Source organism: Mustelus asterias, chromosome 26 (genome assembly GCF_964213995.1).
Source record: "Mustelus asterias chromosome 26, sMusAst1.hap1.1, whole genome shotgun sequence".
Lineage (NCBI taxonomy): Eukaryota > Metazoa > Chordata > Chondrichthyes > Carcharhiniformes > Triakidae > Mustelus > Mustelus asterias.
The window spans coordinates 6809721-6835493 of NC_135826.1; the positions used below are offsets into that span (position 1 = coordinate 6809721).

The 25773-nt window shown below is 39.5% G+C and overlaps 1 protein-coding gene across 1 annotated transcript in view; it reads left to right on the top strand.

Moving 5' to 3' along the window:
• mydgf (myeloid-derived growth factor) overlaps positions 1–21814 on the top strand; it is a 43733-nt gene extending 21919 nt beyond the window's left edge. The window contains exons 5-6 of the mRNA XM_078198133.1: positions 17597–17669; positions 20753–21814. Of these exons, the coding sequence (XP_078054259.1) occupies positions 17597–17669; positions 20753–20832 (153 nt within the window). The 3' untranslated portion in view covers positions 20833–21814. The remainder of the gene's footprint in view (positions 1–17596; positions 17670–20752) is intronic.
• Positions 21815–25773: the final 3959 nt, after the last annotated feature.

Below are 25773 nucleotides of genomic sequence, written 5' to 3' on the forward strand. Positions count from 1 at the left end.
ATCAATTGTTATGTATGTGACATTAATCTTAAAAGGAGATTTTGGTTTGCTTTCTCTTCTACCTTCAATGTGATTGTAAAAATAACTTTAAAAACAAAAAGTCCCATCAGCAACCACAGTAATTTTGTTAAATAAATGCAGGCTCGTTCTTGAAATTCTCATTTCTGAAATGGAAGATTGTGAATTCAAGCCTCTTAGACTTAAGAACATAATGGCCCAGATCTTCTGAAGAACGGCAATCATCATTGGACTGTCGCTCCACTCGAGCTTTTCCCTGACTCGACGCGACTCCGCATTTCTTGCCAAGTGTCCTGAGCCAGCTTTACCAGAAATGCGAAGTGTAGTGTCCCTCAATGAGCTCCATTGCAGCAGAGTAAAGTTAGGGGAAAGACAGGGCACAGCCCCATTTTATGCCTAGCTGCCTTATGATTAGTTTAAAGACCCAGTTTGTGATATTGGTTGGGTAAGGTGGGTGAGATGGTAATCAGATGGTCAAGGGGATTCATTGTGAGTGAGTGGAGTGTCAGATTTGCAGTTGGTGGTTAGAATAAGTTTTTCTGTCTAACATTTCTTGTGTAACGGTTCAGGTAAATAAATCGGAACTTTGAAGTTTCCAAGATATTCGCGAGCAGGGAAATTGCCCATTGGCAGCTGAAATTTCCAGGCAATTCTCAAATAGGTCAGCACGTCAGGAATTCCACCCTAATGTGCATATTGGTCTGGCGATTGAACACCAGAAGATTTAAGCCTATCGAGGCTGAAATTGTAGTATTGTACTGAGGGACTGCTGCTGTTTAGATAAACCATTAAGGTCGTGACTGCTCTGTTGGGTGCATTTGAAGGATCCCCAGATACTTTTAAACAGAGGAATTCTTTCAGTGTACTTGCCAATATTTATCTCTCAGCCAATACTTCTCTTTCAATTAGCTTCACTAAAAGAGCTTCACCAAAACAGATAACCTAGTCATTTATATCATCATGGGATCTTACGGTGCACAAATTGGCTGCCATGTTACATTACATTAGTGACTGTACTTCAAAAGTACTTTATTGGTTTTAGAACCTCCGGCTATTAAAGGCATTATATAAAATACAATAATTTTTCTCCTTCGTTTTTGCTTGAGGTAACTTGCCAGGGTTTATTTCAATTGACCACCTGTTTTGTCTTTGGAATAAGATGACTTTTAGTAGTGTGACTTAAAGTCTGAATGCTAATATTCTTACCAATCACTATCAAAGTGGGACTTGAATCCATCATTGTTCAGTTGTGGAAAAATATATTGCATCAGTGAGTGTCTGGAACAAGCTGCCAGAGGTAGTAGTAGAGGCGGGTACAATTTTGTCTTTTAAAAGGTATTTAGATAGTTACATGGATAAGATGGGAATAGAGGGATATGGGCTAAATGCGGGCAATTGGGATTAGCTTAGGGGTTTATTAAAAAAAGGGGGGGCATGGACAAGTTGGGCCGAAGGGCCTGTTTCCATGCTGTAAACCTCTATCAGCATTTTGCTAAGGTTCAAATGCTTACTAGTGTGTACTGCTTTGGAGTTATAGCATCAAATGTCACTATAATCCAATTTTTTTTTCATCTAAGTTTCTTTCTTTTCTTGAAGGCACTTATGCTAGAATTCTATGAGCATCAACTCACCTGCTGTGAGCAATCTTCATACGAGTCCACAGAGCTTGCATTTCATGTTGAAATGATTTTTCGTCAGAACCAAAGAATGATAGCAGGGTAGAGGATCGAAAAATCAAAATGAGTCTGTGGTCGGATGGAGAGCAGGGGAGATTTCATGATGCAATAGCCAAAGATAGGTTATAACCAAATGAGGCATGAATGACTACATAATCATCTGAATATAACATGATGGGACAAAGAAAGAACAAGATGAGAGCAATCCATCAAAACAGCCCTACTCCCATCACTGGTGTGCAAACTCTTACGTTTCTATTTTCTGTCAGTTGTGATGAAAGGTCATCTTGACCTGAAGCATTAACTCTGTTTCTACAAATGCCTGACCTGTTAAACATTCCTAGCATTTTATGCTTTTATTTCATATTTCCAGCATCCCCAGTAGTTCGCTTTTGTGTTCACGTGAGTCTCAGTAGTTCTGTCTATGAGCTAACCAATTGTGCTGAATATTGCAGTGGCGTTTGATCCTGTCCCTATGTGCAATTTTCAACTGCGTAGCCTATTCTCACTCCCCATGGTTTTAAGTACCTCTATCAAATCTCCTCTCTCAACCTTCTCTTCTCCAAGGGAAACAGTTCCAACTTCTCTGGTCTATATGTTAACTTAGGCTATAGCCAGACTCTGGCATCAGTACCTGAAAGAACTGACTAGGAGTTTTTTGAGAGAAAAGTAGTCTTTAATTGATTATAGTCTTTTGAAATTCCATTTGGGTGTAGGGAATGGTGGCAAATTAATTGTGTGTCTCTAAAGAACAGGATTTGTTCTTCTGGTTCAGCTTGTCTTCTTGCTCATTAACCTGATTGAACATGGAGCTTTTACCTTTCTTTCCAACAGGCAGCCAAAAACTAAAATAGAATCATGGCCATGGCTAAGCTGGTAGTCAACTACCCAGTTTGTTTGGCAGGAAAAATGTAGGAATGAAATCTGCTGGAGTGACACTTGTGGCTCTGTCTGCACTTGCTAAAAAAGAACTCCTGCAAGAACTAAGTGGATGATACAGTGGTCTACATATCAATTTAAGAGGATCCTTAATCTACTTCTGTTGCAAAAGTAGGAGAGCTAGAGTGGCACAGATTGAGATACAATCTTGGTAAGGGGCGGAAACCAGGCTTTACATAGACAAAGATCGAAGAAAAGAGATTTTCTTAACTTTCTGTTGTTGAGATGAGCTGACTAAACCGAAGTAAAAATCATTCCAAAATGAATGAAATTCAGAAGACACTGCACAAAATTATTTATTTATTAATGTCACAAGTAGACTTGCGTTAACACTGCAGTGAAGTTACTGTGACAATCCCCTAGTTGCCACACTCCAGTGCTTGTTCGGGTACACTGAGGGAGAATTTAGCATGGCCAATGCACCTAACTAGCACGTCTTTCAGACTGTGGGAGGAAACTGGAGCACCCAGAGGAAACCCATGCCGACACGGGGAGAACATGCAGACTCAAAGAACATAGAACATTACAGCGCAGTACAGGCCCTTCGGCCCTCGATGTTGCGCCGACCAGTGGTACCAATCTAAAGCCCCTCTAATCTACACTATTCCAATATCATCCATATGTTTATCCAATAACCACTTGAACGCTCTCAACGTTGACGAGTCCACCACTGCTGCAGGCAGGGCATTCCACGCCCTGACTACTCTGAGTAAAGAACCTACCTCTAACATCTGTCCTATATCTCTCACCCCTCAATTTAAAGCTATGTCCCCTCATGCTAGCCAACACCATCCGAGGAAAAAGGCTCTCACTATCCACCCTATCTAATCCTCTGATCATCTTGTATGCCTCTATTAAGTCACCTCTTAACCTTCTTCTCTCTAATGAAAACAACCTCAAGCCCCTCAGCCTTTCCTCATACGATTTTCCCACCATACCAGGCAACATCCTGGTAAATCTCCTCTGCACCCTTTCCAACACTTCCACATCTTTCCTATAATACGGCGACCAGAACTGTACGCAATACTCCAAATGCGGCCGCACCAGAGATTTGTACAGTTGCAGCATGACCTCCTGGCTCCGAAACTCAGTCCCTCTACCAATAAAAGCTAACACACCGTACGCCTTCTTAACAACCCTATCAACCTGGGTGCCAACTTTCAGGGATCAATGCACATGGACACCCAGATCCCTCTGTTCATCCACACTACCAAGTATCTTACCATTAGCCCAGTACTCTGTATTCCTGTTACTCCTTCCAAAGTGAATCACCTCTCACTTTTCCGCATTAAACTCCATTTGCCACCTCTCAGCCCAGCTCTGCAGCTTATCTATGTCCCTCTGTAACCTGCCACTTCCCTCCGCACTGTCCACAACTCCACCGACTTTAGTGTCATCCGCAAATTTACTAATTCATCCTTCCACACCCTCATCCAGGTCATTTATAAAAATGACAAACAGCAGTGGCCCCAAAACAGATCCTTGCGGTACACCACTAGTAACTAAACTCCAGGATGAATATTTCCCATCAACCACCACCCTTTGTTTTCTTACAGCTAGCCAATTCCTGATCCAAACCACTAAATCACCCTCAATCCCATGTGTCCGTATTTTCTGCAAAAGCTCACCATGGGGAATCTTATCAAACGGTTTGCTGAAATCCATATACACCACATCAACCGCTTTACCCTCATCCACCTCTTTGGTCACCTTCTCAAAGAACTCAATAAGGTTTGTGAGGCACGACCTACCCTTCACAAAACCGTGCTGACTATCCCTAATCAAATTATTCCTTTCTAGGTGATTATAAATCCCATCTCTTATAATCATTTCCAATACTTTGCCCACAACAGAAGTAAGGCTCACCGGTCTATAATTACCAGGGTTGTCCCGACTCCCCTTCTTGAACAAGGGGACAACATTTGCTATCCTCCAGTCTTCTGGCACTGTTCCTGTAGACAATGACGACACAAAGATCAAATCCAAAGGCTCTGCAATCTCCTCTCTAGCCTCCCAGAGAATCCTAGGATAAATCCCATCGGGTCCAGGGGACTTACCTATTTTTACCCTTTCCAGAATTGCTAACACCTCCTCCTTATGAACATCAATCCCATCCAGTCCAACAGCCTGCATCTCAGTACTCCCCTCAACAACACTGTCCCTCTCCAGTGTGAATACCGACGAAAAATATTCATTTAGTGCCTCTCCTATCTCTTCAGACTCCACGCACAACTTCCCACTCCTGTCCTTGACTGGCCCTAATCTTACCCTAGTCATTCTTTTACTCCTGACATACCTATAGAAAGCTTTAGGGTTTTCCTTGATCCTACCCGCCAAAGACTTCTCATGTCCCCTCCTGGCTCTTCTTAACTCTTTCTTTAGGTCCTTCCTGGCTAACTTGTAACTCTCAAGCGCCCTAACTGAGCCTTCACGTCTCATCTTAACATAAGTCTCCTTCTTCCTCTTCACAAGAGATTCAACCTCCTTAGTAAACCACGGTTCCCTCACACGTCTGCTTCCTCCCTGCCTGACAGGTACATATTTATCAAGGACGCGTAGTAGCTGTTCCTTGAACAAGTTCCACATTACAATTGTGCCCATCCCCTGCAGTTTCCTTCCCCAACCTATGCCAGCTAAATCTCGCCTAATCGCATCATAATTTCCTTTCCCCTAGCTATAACTCTTGCCCTTTGGTATATGCCTATCCTTTTCCATTGCTAAAATAAACGTAATCGAATTGTGGTCACTGTCACCAAAGTGCTCACCTACCTCCAAACCTAACACCTGGCCTGGTTCATTACCCAGTACCAAATCCAATATGGCCTACTCCGCACAGTAATCCAAGCCGGGAATCGAACCAAGGTCCCTGGCGCTGTGAGGCAGCAGTGCTAACCACTGCACCGTGCTGCCCAATATAGAAACATAGAAAACCTACAGCACAAAACAGGCCCTTCGGCCCCACAAGTTGTGCCGAACATATCCCTACCTTTTAGGCCTACCTATAACCTTCCATCCTATTAAGTCCCTGAATATGCTGAACTCTGTGGGAAAATATTTGAATATTCGTGGGGTGTGAGCTCAAAAAATGTTTTATTTTTGTGTAGTGCCTGAAAATGTTTATTAATGGATAAAGGTTTTGGGCTACAGTAATTTTGCTCACCTATAAACAATTGATTCCATTTTTGATTCAGGACCAGATTCCTAGAAGTCCAGAAATGACCTGTCTTAAATATATGCAAATAAACTATTGCTGTTTTTGATTTACTTTACTCTGTTTTTATGGTGATTTAACTTCTCTTTAAGGACTATGTGATCATTTGTCTTTGCTTTCTTGCCAGTCTCAGTCTGCTTAGGTTTCAAAAGTAACGTGTGGGTACCATAATGCAGCTCAAAGAATAGCAACAGGCCCAGGCGACCAGTTTAAAATATCGCATTATCTTTGTGAATATAGTTGACTCCTCCATTGAGTAGCTGAATTCAAGAATTATTCTTATCAGCGTTTTCATGAATTACACTTCCTTTAAATTGAACAGACCTCATTTGCACTCGAGGGGAATATATAATTGGTTTTCTTGTGACATGTAGAATATAATGTGGATCGTAATAAACTGTGTTGTATTTATGTTCAAACTTAATAAGGAAACTTAACCAGAGGGCTATTGTGGTTCTGTGTAGTTTACTATAGATTATAGCTAATTGCTCCATAGAAACATAAGCCACTGTATTAAAAAAATTTCAATTTTTTTTTGGTCACCTTTACCTGCTTATCCCTCTTGGGGATGTCAACTCCTCCCTGGGATACATTTCTTGACTGATCGTGTGTGAATCCACACAGTCACCAGGGTATTTGATCATGGAAAGCATTACAGCTGAACATGATCTTGTCCTCTGTCAACAGCACTTTTTGACCAATTTTAGAAATCATGCCTGTATGTTAATGTACATCCCTCACGAATGAGTAAATTTCTCAAACTTTTCTAATGTGACCCTTGTTCTGGTAGAATGTTGAGGGCATATTTGGAACATAGTAAATAGATCCTGAAAACTAAAATAAACCATTTATTTGTGAAACCCAGATCCTATATGATTAAATTGATTTTTCCTAGAAAATGTGTGCTCCATAACACAAAGCTAGTTTTCATACATGAGCTTAGTCTGTGATTATTTGCAGTATATTTTACTGGGGTAATGAAATCTCATACATTTGCAGCATAGGAGGAGGTCAGTTGTCTTGCTATGTTTGTGCCTGTTCTTTGCTCGAGCAGCCCAAACTGCTCTATTCCCGTGGCTTTATATCTTCCTTTGCTTCAAATATTTTTGCAGTTTTCCCTTTGAAATCTGATTTAGTCTCTGCCTCAGCCATGTAGAGAAGTATTCTATACTTTTAAAATCTTTGATCTAAATAACTTGTTTCTAACCCTTTTCCTTGCCCTTTTAGTCACTATCATAAATAGATGACCTATCATTACTGACACCCGAACCAGAAATCGTCTTTCCTTATTCACTCTATTAAAGCTCCTTGGCTTTCTGCACTTCATGGAATTACGCTGATATATTAAGTTTCTCCTTACAATAATAGTTTCCCATTCCTATCTTCATCCTGGTAAATCCACATTAGTGCTCTTTATGGTTTTAATGGTCTTTCTGTATTGGGAGTGCCAACTGTGTAAGTCGTTGCACCGTTTTCTAGTCTAACCAATATTTTGTACAACACACTAACTTCTCTCTATGTGCCTTTTTAAAGTAATAAGTCCCAAGGCACTTCACAGCAGCATTTTAAATAAAATTTAAAACTGTCACATAAGACAATAAGAAGTCTCACAACACCAGCTTAAAGACAATATCAGTAAGACATAAGACAATATCAGGACCAAAAGTTTGGTTAAAGAAATAAGTTTTAAGGAACATCTTAAAAAGGGAAAAAAGCACCGAGGAGTTTAGGGTGGGAATTCTAGAACTCGGGACTGAGAAAGCTGATGGTGTGGCCACCAATGGTACAGCAGCTAAAATTAGGGGTGCTGAAGTGGCCAGAATTCGATGAACAGATACGTTGGAGGGTTATGGAACCGGAGGAAATTACAGAGATGGGAGAAGGCGGCCATGGAGGGAGAATTGTAAAATTGAAGCATTATTTGATTGGAGGCCACTGTAGGTCAGCGAGCACAGTTAATGGTTGAATGGAATTTGGCATGAGAAAGGACAAGAACAACAAAGTCTTGATTGACCGAATTTACAGAGAATTGAATGCACTACAGTGCATTGGAATATTCAAGTTTAGAGGTAACAAAAGCTGCATGAGGCTTTCAGCAACAGATGAGCTAAGGCATTGTAGGGTGCTGTTACAGAAATGGAAATAGGTAGTTGTAGAGATGGCACAAATAAATTACTACTTTAGTACTGTAAGCCTTTTTTATTTTATTTGCTTCCACTGAAAATTTTAGGGGATCATGTATTTCAATCCCTAGATCACTTGGTTGATCTGCACTCATTGGTATATTTCTATCAAGTGTCTATTGCCATTCCTTTTTCTCCCTTCTCAGGATGCATTGCCTCACATTTCTCTGAATTAAACTGCATCTGAAATCTGTAAGACCCATCTGCTTTTCTACCTGTTGTCTTGAAGTGATTTTTCCAACATTCCTCACTACTTGACATGCTTCTTATTTTTGTATCATTAAGTTTTGAGCAATTGCTTCCTACATCAAAGTCTAAATCATCTTTAGGTAAAAGTTGAATTCAGCCACAACTCCAGGGATGCTGCACTTCCAACCCATCTCCAATCAAGGAACACTAACTATTTCCAGTTTGGCACACAACTTTCTATCAATATTGTCACAATTCTCCTTTTACAGCACACCTGAATTTTTCTGGCAAATCTCTGAAACACGTTACAGAATTCTTAGTGCAGAAGGAGACCATTCAGCCCATCGAGTCTGCACTGACACCAATCCCACCCAGCCCCTATCTCCGTAATCCCACACATTTACCCGACTCATCCCCCTGACACTAAGAAGCAATTTAGCATCATCGACCTAATCCACACATCTTTGAAGTGTGGGAGGAAACCAGACCACCCGGTGGAAACCCACACAAACATGGGGAGAACGTGCAAACTTCTCTCAGGCAGTCACCCGAGGCTGGAATTGAACCCGAGTCCCTGGCGCTGAGGCAGCAGTGCTAAGCACTCTGCTGTTATCAATAGGCTTCTAAAACTTTACATATGTGGCATATATTACACTCTGTTTATTCAATTAATCTCTACAAAAAAACTCATTAAATTTAATCCATGCTGATTGTCCTTCATTAATTCATTCAGACACTTATGAATGCTTACAAATCAACAAATAAATATATACATAAGACTCAGTCTAAGTTTGTTCGCCTTCCCTGTTGTATGGACTACTCTCCAGTCTCATGGCACAGTTTGACACATTTAAGGAAGAATGAAAATTGTTGTTAGAACCTCTGCTGCTTCCTGTCTGGATTTTTTTTCCGCAGCCAATGATGCATGCTGTTGGTGTTCAGTGATTTTTTTTTTCCCACAAAGCTTCTTCATAAGTTCATAAGATATAAGAGCAGAATTAGGCCATTCAGCCCATCGAGTCCACTCTGCCATTCGACCATGGCTGATTTGCTCCTCATCCCCAGAAGGAGGCCATTTGACCCTTCAAGTCTTCCTTTTCTACAGTTATTCTAAAAGCTTCCAAATCAGTATGACTTAGTAACAAACTAACAAACCAACTAACCAAAATGTGGAAGCTTATTTTATGCTAGTAAAGTTTTATATGGCTTTCATACTTCTAAGGATCTAAGTCTACTATCCTGTCCCTTTGCTGGGTGACAAGCATGTTTACATTCTGAAAATTACTCTTCGACGATGGTCTTTCTGTTTTGATCTTCATGCACCAGCAACATTGTGAAATGTCGTATCTTGATTAAGCATAATGTCAGTGTGAGCAATGTAAGAAAGATCCATCTACCTGTATAATTAACTTGTCATTTCCTAACACATCATTTTAGTTGATAAACCTGAAAGGATTTAGTGTAATTGCACCTAACGTGGATGTCAAAGCAGTTTTTCATCATCAATAATTCAGTAATTATTCACTTGCATATTGCATACTTTAATGGCAGATTGAATTATGTACAGCACTGTGGGTGTACCTACACCCGGGTGGACTGCAGCAGTTAAAGAAAGCAACTCACTATTAGTTTCCTAAGGGCAATTGGGATGGGCAACAAATACTGATCTCATTAAAGAATAATTTTGTAAAAACACAACTTTTTATAAATGGTGTTTTTTTAAAAATTAGCTGTTAAATGAATTATATCAGCTCTTATTTCCTTTTCACCCTGAATCTCATTTGTTAGATAAGAGGAAGTAGAGTGGCTTTGACTTTGCACTGCAATAAAAACACAATGTAGCAGACTGAAGTTTCCCAAATCACGAGGTAGTATTTCACCGGTTTGGCTTCTTAACAGCAATAGTGCAACGTGCAATAAGACGCTCCCTGTCCAATCAAATTGTGTTTCATGTATAGCTAGGCACATCATGTATAATGTGGACAAATAGACTATTAATTAGATCGCAGGAGTAAAATGTCTAATTTTAGCACATATACTTGCAAATGGCAACTGGGGCAAAAGCAGTAGTTTTAAGGTTCAAGTTATTGAAACTGTAATAAGTCTCATGAAGGTATTTTTTTTCCCCAAAACAAATTTGGGGAGTAAAGAAATGTTGAATAATAATGTAACAAATGTTGAAACTTGCATAGGAAACTGACAGCAGGATATTGAGTAGTTATGCAGGACATCCAGATCCTGATATTAAATGGCAAGTATATTTGAAACTTTAGGCGACATAGCAAACTTGAGAAAAAAGATGGAGGATGGGTCTAATGACACTGGTGAACTGAATTCAGACTGCAAACATGGAGATAGTCAATATTAGACAAATGGTGGAGATGCATCAAGAAGAATGGCTAAATATCACTGGACCTAGGAATATCTAAACTGTCAGGATGACTTGGACATTGGAGTAAAATGGCTAGAATAACTGATCGCTAAATAAAATTGTAATTTTATGTTTTGGGGGAGATGTATTGTCTGGTATACTGGTGTAGAAGAACGCAACCAATGAAAATAAAATGTGGTTGGAAGTGAGGATGCCAGTATGTCAATAGGAATGTTGGAACAGGAGTAAGCTTTTCAGCTCTTGTTTGAACCTTCAGTTAGATCGTAGATGATCTATATCCTAACACAATCCACCGCCCTTGACTGCATATCACTTAATTATAGTACCTTATCAACCTATCTCCTATTTAAAATTATTTATTAAGCTAACATCATCAGCTTTTTGTTGGAGAGATTTCCAGCCTTTGGAAATGTTTCAGAACTTCTTGCCTGAATGGCTTGACTTGGTTTTTAAGGTTATATCCCCTTTATACCATATTAATTCCCTCTTAAAGTCCGTAAGGCCTCCATTATATTACTCCTTTCACCGTCCACATTGTGGGGAATACCAACCTATTTCGTATAATCTCACCACATAATTTAACTCTTGAGCCCTGGTGACTTTCCAGTGATCTGTACTGCACACCAACGCCAATATGTAGAAAAGGTTTGTATCTGGAAAATATTTTACTGGCACACTATTTAGATGGGTCGATTAAATGCTGTAAAATTAAGACAGACAATCTAATTGACAGACAAAAATTAAGACAGACAAGACTAATAAGGGACTGAACAACTACAATGTAAATCTATCTGGAGAATTTCAAATGACTCAGCAGCTCGGCATCTATAGCCTTTTTTGGGTAGTGGGGTGGTGGTGGTGGGTGCAGGGAATGGTGTGAAGGCAAAAGTTCCAGATTTCTACTATTATTCTATGTGCAGAAATTGCTTCCTGATTTCATTCCTAACCATCTCACTCTAATTTTAAGATTGTTTCCTTGCTCACTTTTCATGTGCCGTTCTGTTTGGTTTCCATTTGAGAATTTTGTGAAAAACTCGGGGATTACTTCATATGCCAGTTGTGGGGCCTGGGTGCATGATCATGTCTGCCAACACACAGTCTTGGTTTTTTAGTCACTTTTGAAAGTTGACTGAAAAACAAAGGGTAAAGTGTCAAGCAATTATTTTTGAAAAAGCAATCCTGACTGCAGTTGGTGTCGAATTCCCTGGTAGGCCTTAGGGTTGTCAGGGTCATTATGATGAGTCGAAATGCTGTTTAGTCAGGTTGTGACTGGATTTGCTTGGTGCATTCTCACCATTGCATCCTCATGTAGAGGATGGGTGGAGGAGGATCCCATAAACTAATGCGCCATAATGTTGTGTTAATTCAGTTTTTGAAACATCTTAATTCGTGACCTCAAGTTGATTGCACTACAAGCACTTGTCAGCAGAGTTTAAAAAGCTGATGTCTTCAGACACAATTCAGTCTTGGAAGAACAAAGGTATACAGATGAATGTTCTTTCAACATTCAAATCAACACATCAAAATCCCACACTCATATACTTCAGAGGAATCTTAATGACTACTGTGGCTGCTTCACTTTTTAAAATATTGGTTATGATAGGGGAGAGAATTTTAAGCTGTAAAATGCTAGAGTGTGAAACTGGTGGTAACACCTGTTGGGTGGTCTATTAACAGCTTGTAACATAGAAACAATTAAACAATTCATTATTGCTATTATCATGCTAAATAAACATTGTTGCAACATATGTTGTTTTTTAATGCATTCCTCAATGTGTTGAGTGTAAATGTTAACATCAATTTCTTTAGCCTGCAGGGTTAAATAAAAGTTTTAAGTAAAGGATTGCTATTACATTCATTGCAGTTTGCTATTGTAAACTGAGAAGCTGAATATGAAGAACAGTATCAATGTTGCATTTTCAATTATAATGGGTGGAATTTAACCAGAAACATAGGCCGATTGCTTTGAGCAATGCAGATGTGATTCTTGTTAAATGGGATGTTCATAACATTGAGAAGACTTTTCTGCCTATTTTACTTGTACTCTAATACTGTTTGTGATGTTAGAGAATGTTTTTTACTTGTAATACATATAATCAAGTAGATGCCATTAATGTGGCTGCTTTGCCATGTGAAAGGTGTAATGAAGGACAATTTGTCAACTAATTGAAAACTATGTTGATGGAATGGAGAGCCATCATAAGTATGTGCACTGAAAATTGGGATTTGGCACTTATAATTATCACCCAAAATACAACTTTCCGATTCAATTCACAACATATATACTGAGAATGATTGAGCTAAGTGATTAATGTTTTGAAATTGTGTATGTACACAGCTGCTAAATTTCAAAAGTGCTTTCAATTTGGCAAAAATATCCATGTTACTGTTCAGGGTTTACCCTGTTTGGACCAGAAATGGAGTACTGTGAGCATTTTTGCACACCACACCTTTGGAAGCATATATTGGCCTTGGAAGTAGTGCAACATAGATTTACCTGCATGATACCTGGACTCCAAGATTCGGGGGAGTGTTCACAGATTGGAATGTATTCCCTGGAACTAAGGTGGTACAGGGATGACTTGTTCGAAGCTTTCAAGATGTAAAGGGAACAGATAGGGTAGATACAAAAACTATTTCTGGTACTTAAGTGAGTTGAGGACTAGGGGCTTAAAGAAAAACCAGATCTTCAGGAGTGAAATTAGGAAGTCCTTTGTGTGGCAGTAAATTAGAAGTTTGTTTGCTCAAAACTAATTTTAAATCCGAGATTAATCAATTTTTGTCAATCAAAAATATTAGGGGATATGGAATTATCTCGCATGATCTCATTGATTAGTGAAACAGGCTCAAGGGGCTAAATGATCTTCTACTGTTCCTAGGAAATCTCCTAAAGAGAAAGAAAAAATAAATACTTGCATTTTTATCGTGCTTTTCAAACCTTACAGCCAATAAGTTCTTTTGAAGTGCAGTCGCTGCTACAATGTAGGAAATGCTGTAGCCAATTTTGTGCACAGCAAGCTCCCACAAACAGAAATGTGACCAAATGATATTTTTTCTGTGGTGTTTATTATGGGATAAATATTGGCCATGGGATTTTTTAAATATCTACTGGAGCAGGCAAATGAGGCCTTGATTTAATGTCAAATTTAAATGATGTCTCAAACATTGCAGCGCACCCTAAGAACGTGTCAATCTTGATTTTTTTGCACCAGTACCGGAGGGGGAGTTTGGACAGTAAGAAGTCTCTCAACACCAGGTTAAAGTCCAACAGGTTTATTTGGTAGCACAAGCTTTCGGAGTCTCGCTCCTTTTTCAGGTGAGTGAGGAGTTGTGTTCACGAACAAGAAATATATAGACACAAATTCAATTTGCAAGATAATGGGTGGAATGCGAATCTTTACAGGTAACCAAGCCTTAAAGGTACAGACAATGTGAGTGGGGAGAGGGTTAAGCACAGGTTAAAGAGATGTGTATTGTCTCCAGCCAGGACAGTTAGAGATTTTGCAAGCCCAGGCAAGTCGTGGGGGTTACAGATAGTGTGACATGAACCCAAGATCTGGGTTGAGGCCATCCTCATGTGTGCAGAACTTGGCTATCAGTTTCTGCTCAGAAGACCGCCTTGGAGAACGCTTACCTGAAAATCAGAGGCTGAATGCCGTGACTGCTGATGTGTTCCCCAACCGGAAGAGAACACTCCTGCCTGGTGATTGTCGAGCGGTGTTCATTCATCCGTTGTCGTAGCGTCTGCATGGTCTCCCCAATGTACCATGCCTTGGGACATCCTTTCCTGCAGCGTATTAGGTAGACAACATTGGCTGATTTGCAAGAGTATGTACTGTTTACCTGGTGGATAGTGTTCTCACGTGAGATGATGGCATCCATGTCGATGCCCAGAACCTTCTGACTCAGATGCAAGAGTGCGGCCAACTGAGCCACAGCGAACAGCAGTTGGAGGAGAGCAATTGTTGAAAATGATTGACATGAGAGCCAAAGAAGTAGGTTTCCAAGATGCTTTTGAAGGTCTTGAGGGATATCTCCATTCAGAGAGGTTTGTAGAGTGAGTTCAGGTTGGAAGGAAAGTCAGTATCATACTGTTGTCGATAAACAATGGGGCATTTGGTAGGAGAAATGCTGCCAAAATAACTTGAATGCAGGGGATGGGCAAGGGTGTTATGGAAACTGAGGCTAGAACAACCTATATATGTGTGATATGTAACATGGGAATCTGTTCCAGAAGTTCGATATTCCAATGAGGTTTAATTCCCCTCACTGATTTAGAAAGGATGGAGTGAGAACTTCTATGGAGAGCAGGCCAATAAATCTTTGAGCAGACTGTTGAAATCTCATTTCAGTAATATTTCTAATTGCAGAATAATACAATTATCTCAAGTTGCTTCTGGAACAGGTCCAAGCTAATTGCACTAAATCCAGCAAAGGTTGATAAATGTAAATCTGATGTGGTTGTCACTGAACTTGTCTAATGTATTAGGCCCAATAAACTTGATGGGGTGAAAGATCACACTGCGCCCCATACTCTTTCTTTCATCACCTCAAACTGTTCTTTTGATCAGTTGTAGAGCAGTAATTGTCCTAGTGTTCTGCATCTCAGTGACCTCAATGGGACTATGTTTTATTGGTTTAAGTAAAATCATAAGAATCATAAGAACTAGGAGCAGTGATTTATCCCCACACTCCTGCTCTGCTGTTTAATATGTTCATGGCTGATCTCACCTCAGCCTCAACTCCACTTTCCTGCCTATTCACCATAACCCTTAAAAGTCTGTTTCTCTTCCTTAAATTTATTCAAACATCTCTGCATCCACCATACTGTGTGATAGTGAATTCCACAGACTCGTGACACTTTGTGAGAGTTCATTTCTCATCTGTTTTAAATCTGCCACCCCTTGTCCTAAAGCTATGACCCCTTGTTCTAGATTGCCCTACAAGATGAAACATCCACTTCACGTCTACTTTGTCAGTCCCCCTTTTCATCTTGCACATTCAATTAGATCTCCCCTCATTCTTCTTAACTCCAGGGAGTATAGACCTAAACTGGTCAATCTCTCATAAGACAAACCCTTCATCTCTGGAATCAATCTAGTGAACCACCTCTGAACTGTCTCCAATACAACTACGTTCCTACTCAAATCAGGGGACCAAAACTGTACTAAGTATAGTGTCACTAATGCTTTGTACAATAGTAGCAACACTTCACAACTTTTAAATTCAATTCCTTTCACAAATGCCAAGATTCCATTTGGCTTCCTAATTACTTGCTGGATCTGCACCCTAGTTTTCTGTGATTCAAGCACTCCAAAGTTTCTCTCTCTTTAAATAATTTGTCTTTGTATTTTTCCTACCAAAATGGATAACCTATACTTTATCCTTGTTAAACTCCATCTGCCAAATTTTGCCCCATTCAATTAACCTGTCCATTGTAACTTACTATCCTATCTACTTTAGTGTCATCTGCAAGTTTGACTATCCCTGCATCCAAGTCATTAATATAGATTGTAAATAGTTGGAGTCTGAGGACTGAACCCTGTGGCACCACACTATTGAACCTGAAAAAAACCCATTTGTCCCAACTCTGCTTTGTTGCCCACCATCACATTTTACCCTTTAAAGTATTGTTAAAACAATGTGTAATGGCACTTGAGTTGTTTAACTTCCTAATTTTCTGTGTTGATTTTCTTTTTTGCCTGATGTGAAAACGCATGGATTGTTTGCACGAGTGAGCATCCAGTGCCACAATTGATCAATATTTAACAAAGTGGCCCATCATAGCCAATTTTGATCCGTAGTGTATTGTAAAGTGCTGTTTCTGGATTCCATGCTGATAAAGCTTGCTTGGTTTTCCTACGTGTATTTTTTTGGTTCTTGGTGAAGAAGTTGCATTTGTGTAAATTGCCAAACAGGCTATGTATGGGAGATGATAAATTATCTATTTGTAAAGTAATTTGCGCAAGTTATTTCAGGATTATTTTCATGACAGCACTTGTAAAGTACTCCACAGAAATATTTTCAAACCTTTTATTTCATAGAAAAATACAGATGGATTATTGTGTGAAAGTATTGGTGATTTTAAACTACAATTTAAACAAAGTTATATCAATGTAGTAAGTATGCAAGTTACAGAGTGATGTTGAATTATACATATCAAAATTTCCTGGTTGTGAAAGCTGCAGCTCCCTGATGTTTTGCTGCCTTTAGAGGCAGAGAAGGATCTGCAGAAGGGATGTACTGTCTCATCCCTTTCTTGGAAGTAATGCCAATACTTAGTAAAATAACATATATTTTGCTGCCTGACCAGTCTCCGTCCAGAGCACTGATGGCAGGCTTAGGCAGACCTGCTTCATAACTGACAGCACCAGATTGGCTAGGGGAGGAGATTGGAACTGCTGGTTCTGCAGAGTAGCTAAATAGATGTTTCAAAGTGAGCATTTTTTTTCATTCCAGATGCTGCAAGGTGATCACCTCTGAACTGAAAACCTTTTTATCTTCCTTAATTCTGGATTATTTTCTGCCCCTTGAAAATGGCATTGATAATAGGTAGCTAATTCTGGACGATGAAATTGACGCTTGGCAGTGGATTTCTCTCTGACTCCTTTTAAAGGGAGAAAGTGTTGAAAGGCTAGCTTGGGGAAATATGTTAGCCCTAAAATGTATATAAATCTCAAATTGCATCATCCTGTGGCAATGTGACAGTGGTGCCCAGTTCTTGCTGTTTCCAGACACACACTACCACACACTTGTCAAGTTAGAACTATTTTTAAACAAGGATTATCGATGTCATATTCCTGCTGTTTATACTATTTGTCAAATCCCCCAAATTAAAGTTAATTGTAGGGGATTCTTCTATGAAAATTGTAACCATGCATTTGATGATTAATAGAATGAATTACTTTTGGTTTCCAGTTATTATTCACTTAAGTGGCACAAATAATTTGACTTGCTAATGTTCCACTTTTCACATTTTCCTTTCTAGTCTCAAGCAGCAGTAGATGGCCGTGGTGACGTTCTCCTGAAAGAAGATGAATATATAATTAGAGAGAATACTGGTAAGTACAAAGTATTGAACAAGATGAACCATTCGACTGGACTATGAACACTTTGCCCTGCCTCCATCCTCTTAATTTTGATTTAATTTGAGGGATGCAAATAGTAATAGGTGAAATTGGAGGGAGAGGAAACTAAAGTTCTGAAGGTAATTCAACAAAAATTCTAGCATTTCTGTCTAATATTTGGTCAGTTACAATTTTAAGTGATAAATTTCAATTCCAGCAGTCCTTCCAATATAATGCTCCAGACTAATATCTGCCTATCACTAGTTAGATATTCTGTCCAATTCAAAATCAATTTGCTGTTTCAAAAATAAATGGATTCATAATATCTCAAATCTACAGATGCAGCAGGACTTGTTCTGTTATTGTGTGGAGTTCACAGTCCAGAGCAACATGCATAATGTGATGCATAAAGCTTTAGTTTTTGATCACTGGGCTTTTCCCAACTGACTGTGTTCCATTGATTTATCTGACATTGATAATGAGAACAGTTTAGGCTTCATACTAGAAAACTGGGGCTATAAAGTTGCAGAATTTCCATTATCACCTAACTGTTTGGTTTACTAATTTGAATATGTCCTCTGCATAAATTCTTTCAGTCCTTAATGTTTAGCATTTGATATTCTGATAACATTATGATTGATGAAGCTTAACTCATACCATAAGAGCATAAAATATAGAAGTAGGCCTCTGCCATTCGGTGAAATCCCGAATGATCTGATTGTGCCTTCAACTCCAATTTCCTGCTTCGACTCCCTCGTAAATAAAAATCTGTCTAACTTAGTCTTCAATGTATTTGATGACCAACATTAACTACTGTCTGAGGTAGAAAATTCCAAAGGTGAACAAGTCTGAGAAGAAATTCCTCCTCATCGCCATCTTAAATGGGAGACTCCTTAATTTTAAACTGTTTAATGTGGAGAAGTAAGAGGTCATGCACTTCAGTAGGAAGAATCAAAAGGCAGATTATTATCTAAATGGAGAGAGAGAGCAGGTGAGTGAAATACAGAGGAATCTAGTGCATGAGTCACCAAAAGCTAGCGGGCAGGTCCAACAAATAAAGAAGGCAAAAGGCATTTTGGCCTTTATTGCAAAAGGGGTTGGAGTTTAAAAATAGGGAGATTTTATTGCAGTTGTACAGGGTGTTGGTGAGTCCTCAACTGGAATACTGTGTACAGTTTTAATCCCCTTACCTAAAAAATGAATATAGTAACATTGGAGGCAGTCCAAAGGAGACTGGGCAGGCTAATTACTGGGATGAGAGGGATTATCCTATCAAGAGAGACTAAATAGTCTGGGTCTGTATTTCTTGGAGTTTAGAAAAGTGAGGGGTGGCACGTAAGATCCTGAGGGGGCTTGACGAGGTAGCTGATATGTTTTCATTAGTGGGAGAGTCCCAAACAAAGGGGCATAAGTACAAGATAAAGGGCCAGTCATTTAAAACTGAGGTGTGGAGAAATTTCTTCTGAGGGTGGTGAATCTCTGGAATTCCCTGCCCTAACGGGTGATGGAGCTGGAGTATTTAAAGTACAGGTAGATAAATATGTGGTACTTCGAGGAATAGAGGACTATGCGGAAATGGCACAGAAAAGGGGTTGAGGCTGGCATAGATCAGCCGTGATAGTATTGAATGGCGGGGCAGGCTTGAAAGGCCCGATGGCTTACTCCTTCTATTGCTTGTGTTGTTTTGCTTAGTTCCAGATTCACCCATGAGGGAAAACATTTTCTTGGGATCTTTTTTGTCAAGTCCACATAGTATCTTTTATTTCAATAAGATCACCACTTATTCTTCTAAACTCCAATCAGTGTAGGCCCAACCTGCTCAACATTTCCTCATAAGAGACCTCTTTCATCCCAAGAATAAACCTAGTGAACCTTCTCTTGGCTGCTTCCAATGCAAGTAATATCCCTCCTAAAATAAGGAAACCAAGACTGCACACAGTACTCTAGGTGTAGTCTCATTAACACCCTTTACAATTATAGCTACTTTTATACTCCATCGCCCTTGCAATAACAGGCTAACATTCAATTTGCCTTTATTACTTTCTGTACCAGCATGCTGACTTTTTGTGATTGCGATTCATGTATGATGACACCCAAGTCCCTCTGTACCGCAGCATTGTGCAGTGTCACTGCATTTAAATATATTCTTGCCACCAAAGTGGACAACCTCATGTTTTCCACATTATACTATGTCAAATTTTTGCCCACTCACTTGTACATATTCTTTTACAATTCTGTTTGTCCTCACAATTTGTTTTCTTATCTGTCTTTGCATCATCAGCAAATTTAGCTACAATACACTTGGTCCCTTCATCCAAGTCATTAATATATATTGTAAATAGGTAAGACTCCAGCAGTTATCTCTATGGCGCTCTACTAGTTAGTTTGCCAACTTGAAAATGATCTAATTGTCCAGACTCTCTTTCCTGTTCGTCAATCCTCTGTCCGAGCTAATATATTACCCCCAACATCATGAACTCCTACCCTGTGTGGTAAACTTTTATGTGACACCTTATTGAATACCTTTTGGGAATCTAAAAGTACATCTACTGATTCCCCTTTATCCACCTTGCTTGTTACATCTTCAAAGAGCTCTAATAAATTTATCAAAACACAATTGTCTTTCATAAAACTATGGCTGAAATCTTCTGGGCTTTCTCGCTGGTGGGATCTTGTGGTCCGGTCCTGTTGATGGTGACTCCCGGGAGTTGGGGGGGAGAGGGGGGTGGGGGGTGGAGGGAATGCATAGAATGGGAAGCTCCATTGACAACCAGCCAATGGTGGAGTGCTATCCGCTGCCGGGGAATAGGTTGGAAATCCTGTCCTATTTTAACTCTGCTTGATTGTATTTTGATTTTCTGAATGTCCTCACTACGACCTTAGTAATGGATTCCAGCATTTTCCCAATGACAGGCCAGTTGGTCTAAAATCTATCATTTTCTGCTTTCTGTCTGTCTCCTTTCTTGAATAGAGGTGTTTCATTTGCAGGAGAGTTCTCAGCTTTATAGTAGTGATGCAGTCTAAATTCTAGGGCTATGAGTCATTGGTTTGTGCTTAAACACCTTTTCTTCTTACAGTGACCCACAAGGATGGATCATTCAGATCAGAGCTGTCCAAGCTTCTAATCGTTGCCCGCACACGCCATGATGAACTGTGATTTGGATTCTTGTTTTTGTAACAGTTGAAAAATGTTGAAATATTTTGGAATAATTTCATTCTTAGCTGCATAGGTCAGCTAATGGGAGCATTTAAAATCCCTGACCCCCGCTAGCCTTTTCAGCCTCCTTTATCTAATGGAGCAGCAGGACAGCCACCACTTTAAAGCAATCTCATTTGGCATCATGAGTGAGCTATTGAGCAGGAAAGACAGTCTTGCTGCTTTCCCCCCCCCCCCCCCCCCCCCCCCCCCCACCACAGAGCTTAAGTTGCGGTCCTGGTCATCAAGGTGCCTCATTTAACAATCCAGCTGGGAAGAGCTATGAAACCATCCTTGGAGGTTGGGAACATCTGGTATCTACAGGCATTGACCTGCCCAAGTAATCCATACTGTTAAAATTACCATTGGTACCTCACTTAAATCAGATCAAATATCAGATTTATAAATTGCTCATCCAATACTGAGATTTTTATTTGCATTAGTCACCGTATATTTGATCAGTTAATATACACTGGGAACTTTTTGACCGTGATTGCAGACCTACTTTTTGCTTGAAACACAGAAGTATGAACCTTGTACCTGTAATTGTCGGACTGAACCTTGACCTGTATAAGATGTCATTACAAAAAATGATTTTTGTATGCAAAGATTTTTCAGCAAATTGTTTAATATACATGGGTGTTAATTTCTAGAGCTTATTTGCATAGTGCTTTAGAATGCAGGTTAGATAGTGAAATGCAAACACGTTTTTATGTACTATCGGATTTCCTCAATCATAGATAATAGAAGTAAATTGTGTTTTCGGACCACATATGTCTTTGTGTACAGCGATTAATTGCAAGTACTGGGATACAACCTAAAGACATCTAAATTAGCCTTGTTTTTGGTTCTACTTTGCACATGATTCATTGTTTTTCTTTTATATCCCAGAGCTCTGTTACAAAAGAAAATAAATTCTGATGTCAGCTCATTTGTATCTCAATTCATGAATGATGCTTGAATTTTATTTGCAATTTTATGATATTTCTCTGCAGTAGTGATCACGCCGTAAGTTTTGAGATAAAGATCGAGAAGGACCCATATAAGAAGCCAAAAGTAATAAATTGGATTTTAAAAAAAAAACTTGATGAGAATGGAACTCGGGGGAAAGTAAATCGGGAAAATTAGTGAAAAACAAGTAAATGCTGCAGCATTCTGACTAAAAAGTAAAACTCGGCAGTAATGACACATCAGGGATAAATAATAAGAATACAATTTAAATGTAAAATGATATGTACATAGACAAAAAAAGGAAAAGATAACAAAAGGAAATATAAAAGATTAGAAAAGAAGTCAAAGTCAGCTAGGAAGGCAAAGAGAAACTACATTGTCATCAAAAGATATGAAAAGAAACAGTGAGACATTCTACTGACGAGTAAAGAAAACAATACGGGTAGGGCCACTGAGGGAAACGCACAATCCCAGATAATCACTGCAGAGCAACATATTAATTTATCAGGGAGACCAAAACATGACCATTTATAGTTTTGATTGTGTATAAAGTTTTAAAGGGAGAGATATTATTATTATTTATTATTATTATATATTATTATTTTCTATGATTCTATATATGATAAGCTAATCCGATTTAGACAGGATAAAAGTTCTAGTCTGGATAAACTGCATTTGCACAAATTAGAAGTAAGGGAATTGATAGTGCCCTATGTAGATACTAAATTCATTAGCAGAGGAAATACTGACCGGTCTGGCAGTCAGCCAATGATTTAAAGAAAAAAGGGACATAACAGTTGAAGGGAACTATAGACCACTTATGGCACTGATAGGAAAAATAATGGAATCCTTACTCATGATACAAAAGCATGTAGAAACTAAAAATACAAGTCTGGATTTCAAAAGGGAAGATTACACATGATACTTCAAATAATTCAATAAGGTCCAAGGTAACAAGAGGAATATACTATACATAATTTCACATAATATATTTCAATTATCCAATTAATAGGGTACTGCATAGTAGATGCATGACCAAGGCTTGGTATGTGGAATTGGGCAAGTAGAACAGATAGCAAGCTGGCTACAAAAGAGAAAAGTGTCAGGATGATGTAGTTATTCTAGTGTTCTGCAAGGGTTGGTGTTCGGGCCACTGTTCATAGAAAGAGAATCATAGAAACCCTTCAGTGCAGAAAGAGGCCATTTGGCCCATCGAGTCTGCACCGACCAAAATCCCACCCAGGCTGTACTCCCATTTACCTACATATTTACCCGCTAATCCCTCTAACCTACGCATCTCAGGACACGAAGGGGCAATTTTAGCACGGCCAATCAACCTAACCTGCACATCTTTGGACTGTGGGAGGAAACCCATGCAGACACGAGGAGAATGTGCAAACTCCACGCAGACAGTGGCCCAAGCCGGGAATCGAACCCAGGTCCCTGGAGCTGTGAAGCAGCAGTGCTAACCACTGTGCTACTGTGCCGCCCACTGTTTATCATAAATGATTTCAAATTTGCAGGTCACACCAAATTGGGAGATGTAATTAAACTTGCAGAGTGGTTGGGTAATTGGAAAACAAACCTCTGTAGATAAGCGCGAAGTGGTACATTTTAGTAGGAAACATGATACACAATGGGAACGATGGGTGAAATCCCACCAAAGTTGATTGGTTTTGAATGGCTCTCTGCATTTCCCGTCCCCACCATCACACAGCAGTAAAATTCTGTCTAACATCTAAATAGGTTAGAGAAACAGATGCAAACACAAAAATGACCAAAAGTAGTGACACGGGTTATTAAGGCCATTCAAAAGAGCAAACATTGGGTCAATTTCTACAGGAATAGAAATGGAAAGCCGAGAAATTGTTAAACTTGTATAGAACCTTGTTTAGACCTTGGAGAACTCAAAGCTTCTGGCCCGCGTATTATAAAAGGATATATATAGAAGGTGTGATAAAGATTTGTTAGAATTGAAGGTTAAACTTTTTAGGAGACATTAAACAGGCTTAGGCTCTTTAGGGGAAAAGACCGAAGGGTCACCTCAAATCAGTCTTTTAGACAATGAAATGTGTTAGTCGGTTAGAAATAGAGATGTTGATATTTGTGGGTGTGGGGAGAAGGCGAAACAGAACTAGGAGCCGTAAATATGAGTCCCTAAGTCAGGAGAAGCATCTTTACCCAAAGGGTGATTAGAATGCCATTGCTACAAGTTGTTGTTGATGTGACTAGCATAGACGCATTGAAGTGGAAGCTAGATAAATACATAGGAGAACAAAGAACAGTACAGCACAGGAAACAGGCCCTTCGGCCCTCCAAGCCTGTGCCGCTCCTTGGTCCAACTAGACCAATCGTTTGTATCCCTCCATTCCCAGGCTGCTCATGTGACTATCCAGGTAAGTCTTAAACGATGTCAGCGTGCCTGCCTCCACCACCCTACTTGGCAGCGCATTCCAGGCCCCCACCACCCTCTGTGTAAAAAACGTCCCTCTGATGTCTGAGTTATACTTCGCCCCTCTCAGCTTGAGCCCGTGACCCTTCGTGATCGTCACCTCCGACCTGGGAAAAAGCTTCCCACTGTTCACCCTATCTATACCCTTCATAATCTTGTATACGTAATAGACAGGCTTGTTGATATGGTTAGATGAACAATGATGGAAGGAAGCAAGAGGAACGTAAACACTGATAAGAATCAATTGAATAAAATGGCCTGCTTTTGTGCTGTAGAGAACAGTAATCTCAGTAATTTCATTCTTAACTAGTACTTGTTTTATCTATAAGTAGTAGAAGGCAGTATGTATTTGTCTACCAGAGTAACTTCCCTTTATTCATCCTAAACCACCTTTTCTGATTTCTTTCTTTTTGCATATGGCTGAAAGTAAAGGATGGCCACATTGCAGTGACAATGCTTTTTCAAGTTTTGTGCCAAGGAATGGCATGATTTGTTTAGGAAGCATACATTGAATAAAAAAATGTTTTTTATCTTATGCATTCATGGGATGTGGACGTCACTGGCTAGGCGAGCATTTATTGCCTATCCCTAATTATTCAGAGAGCATTAAAGAGTCAACCACATTGCTATGGTTCTGGAGTCAGGTGGAGGCCAGACCAGATAAGGATGGCAGATTTCCTTCCCTAAATGACATTCGTTAAGCAGATGGTTTTGTACGACAATTGGCAAAGGGTTTTGTGGTCATTACTAGATTTTTATTTAATTTAATTTTTACCATCTGACAAGATGGGACTTGAACCAGAGTCCTAAGAGCATTTCCCTGGGCCTCTGAATTACTAGTCCACTGACAACTTTGCTATGCCATTTACGACTTCAGAGGCCATGCAACCCTCTTCCTAACAGATGTTTTGTTTTAAGTGGTTATTTTAAAATAATTTTACCTGCACTCCTTGTTGAGTGTTATAATCCCAATTATTTTCTGTTTTGAGGACAACTCTCACTGAGTAATGGGAAATGCATTAGAAATAGGAGTTGGACATTTCACCCCCTCAAGCTTGTTCTGCCATTCAAGAACATCACAGATGGACTTTTACATCAATTCTACTTCCCATGATATTCCCAGACATCTTGGTGCCCAAAAACGTGATCTTGAATGTACTCAACAACTGAGCAACAAAGTGGAGAATTCAAAAGACTCAAACCACTTAGTAAAGAAACCTCTCAACCATAAATGGCCAGCCTATTATCTTGAGACAATAGCTTCAATTCTAGACTTTCAAGCCCAGAGAGCAACCTCTCGGCATTTATCCCATTAATCCCTCTAAAAATGACATGCTTCAATGAGGTCAACTCCTACTTGGAACCACAGAACGGAATAACCCCCTTATTTTTAGCCCTAGCAAAAAAAAACACTTCACATTGCACTTTTATGTGGACATTCTATTTTCCCAGAACCAATCCAAAGTAATTCTTAGTTCTGGAGGGTTCTTTTCTCAGCT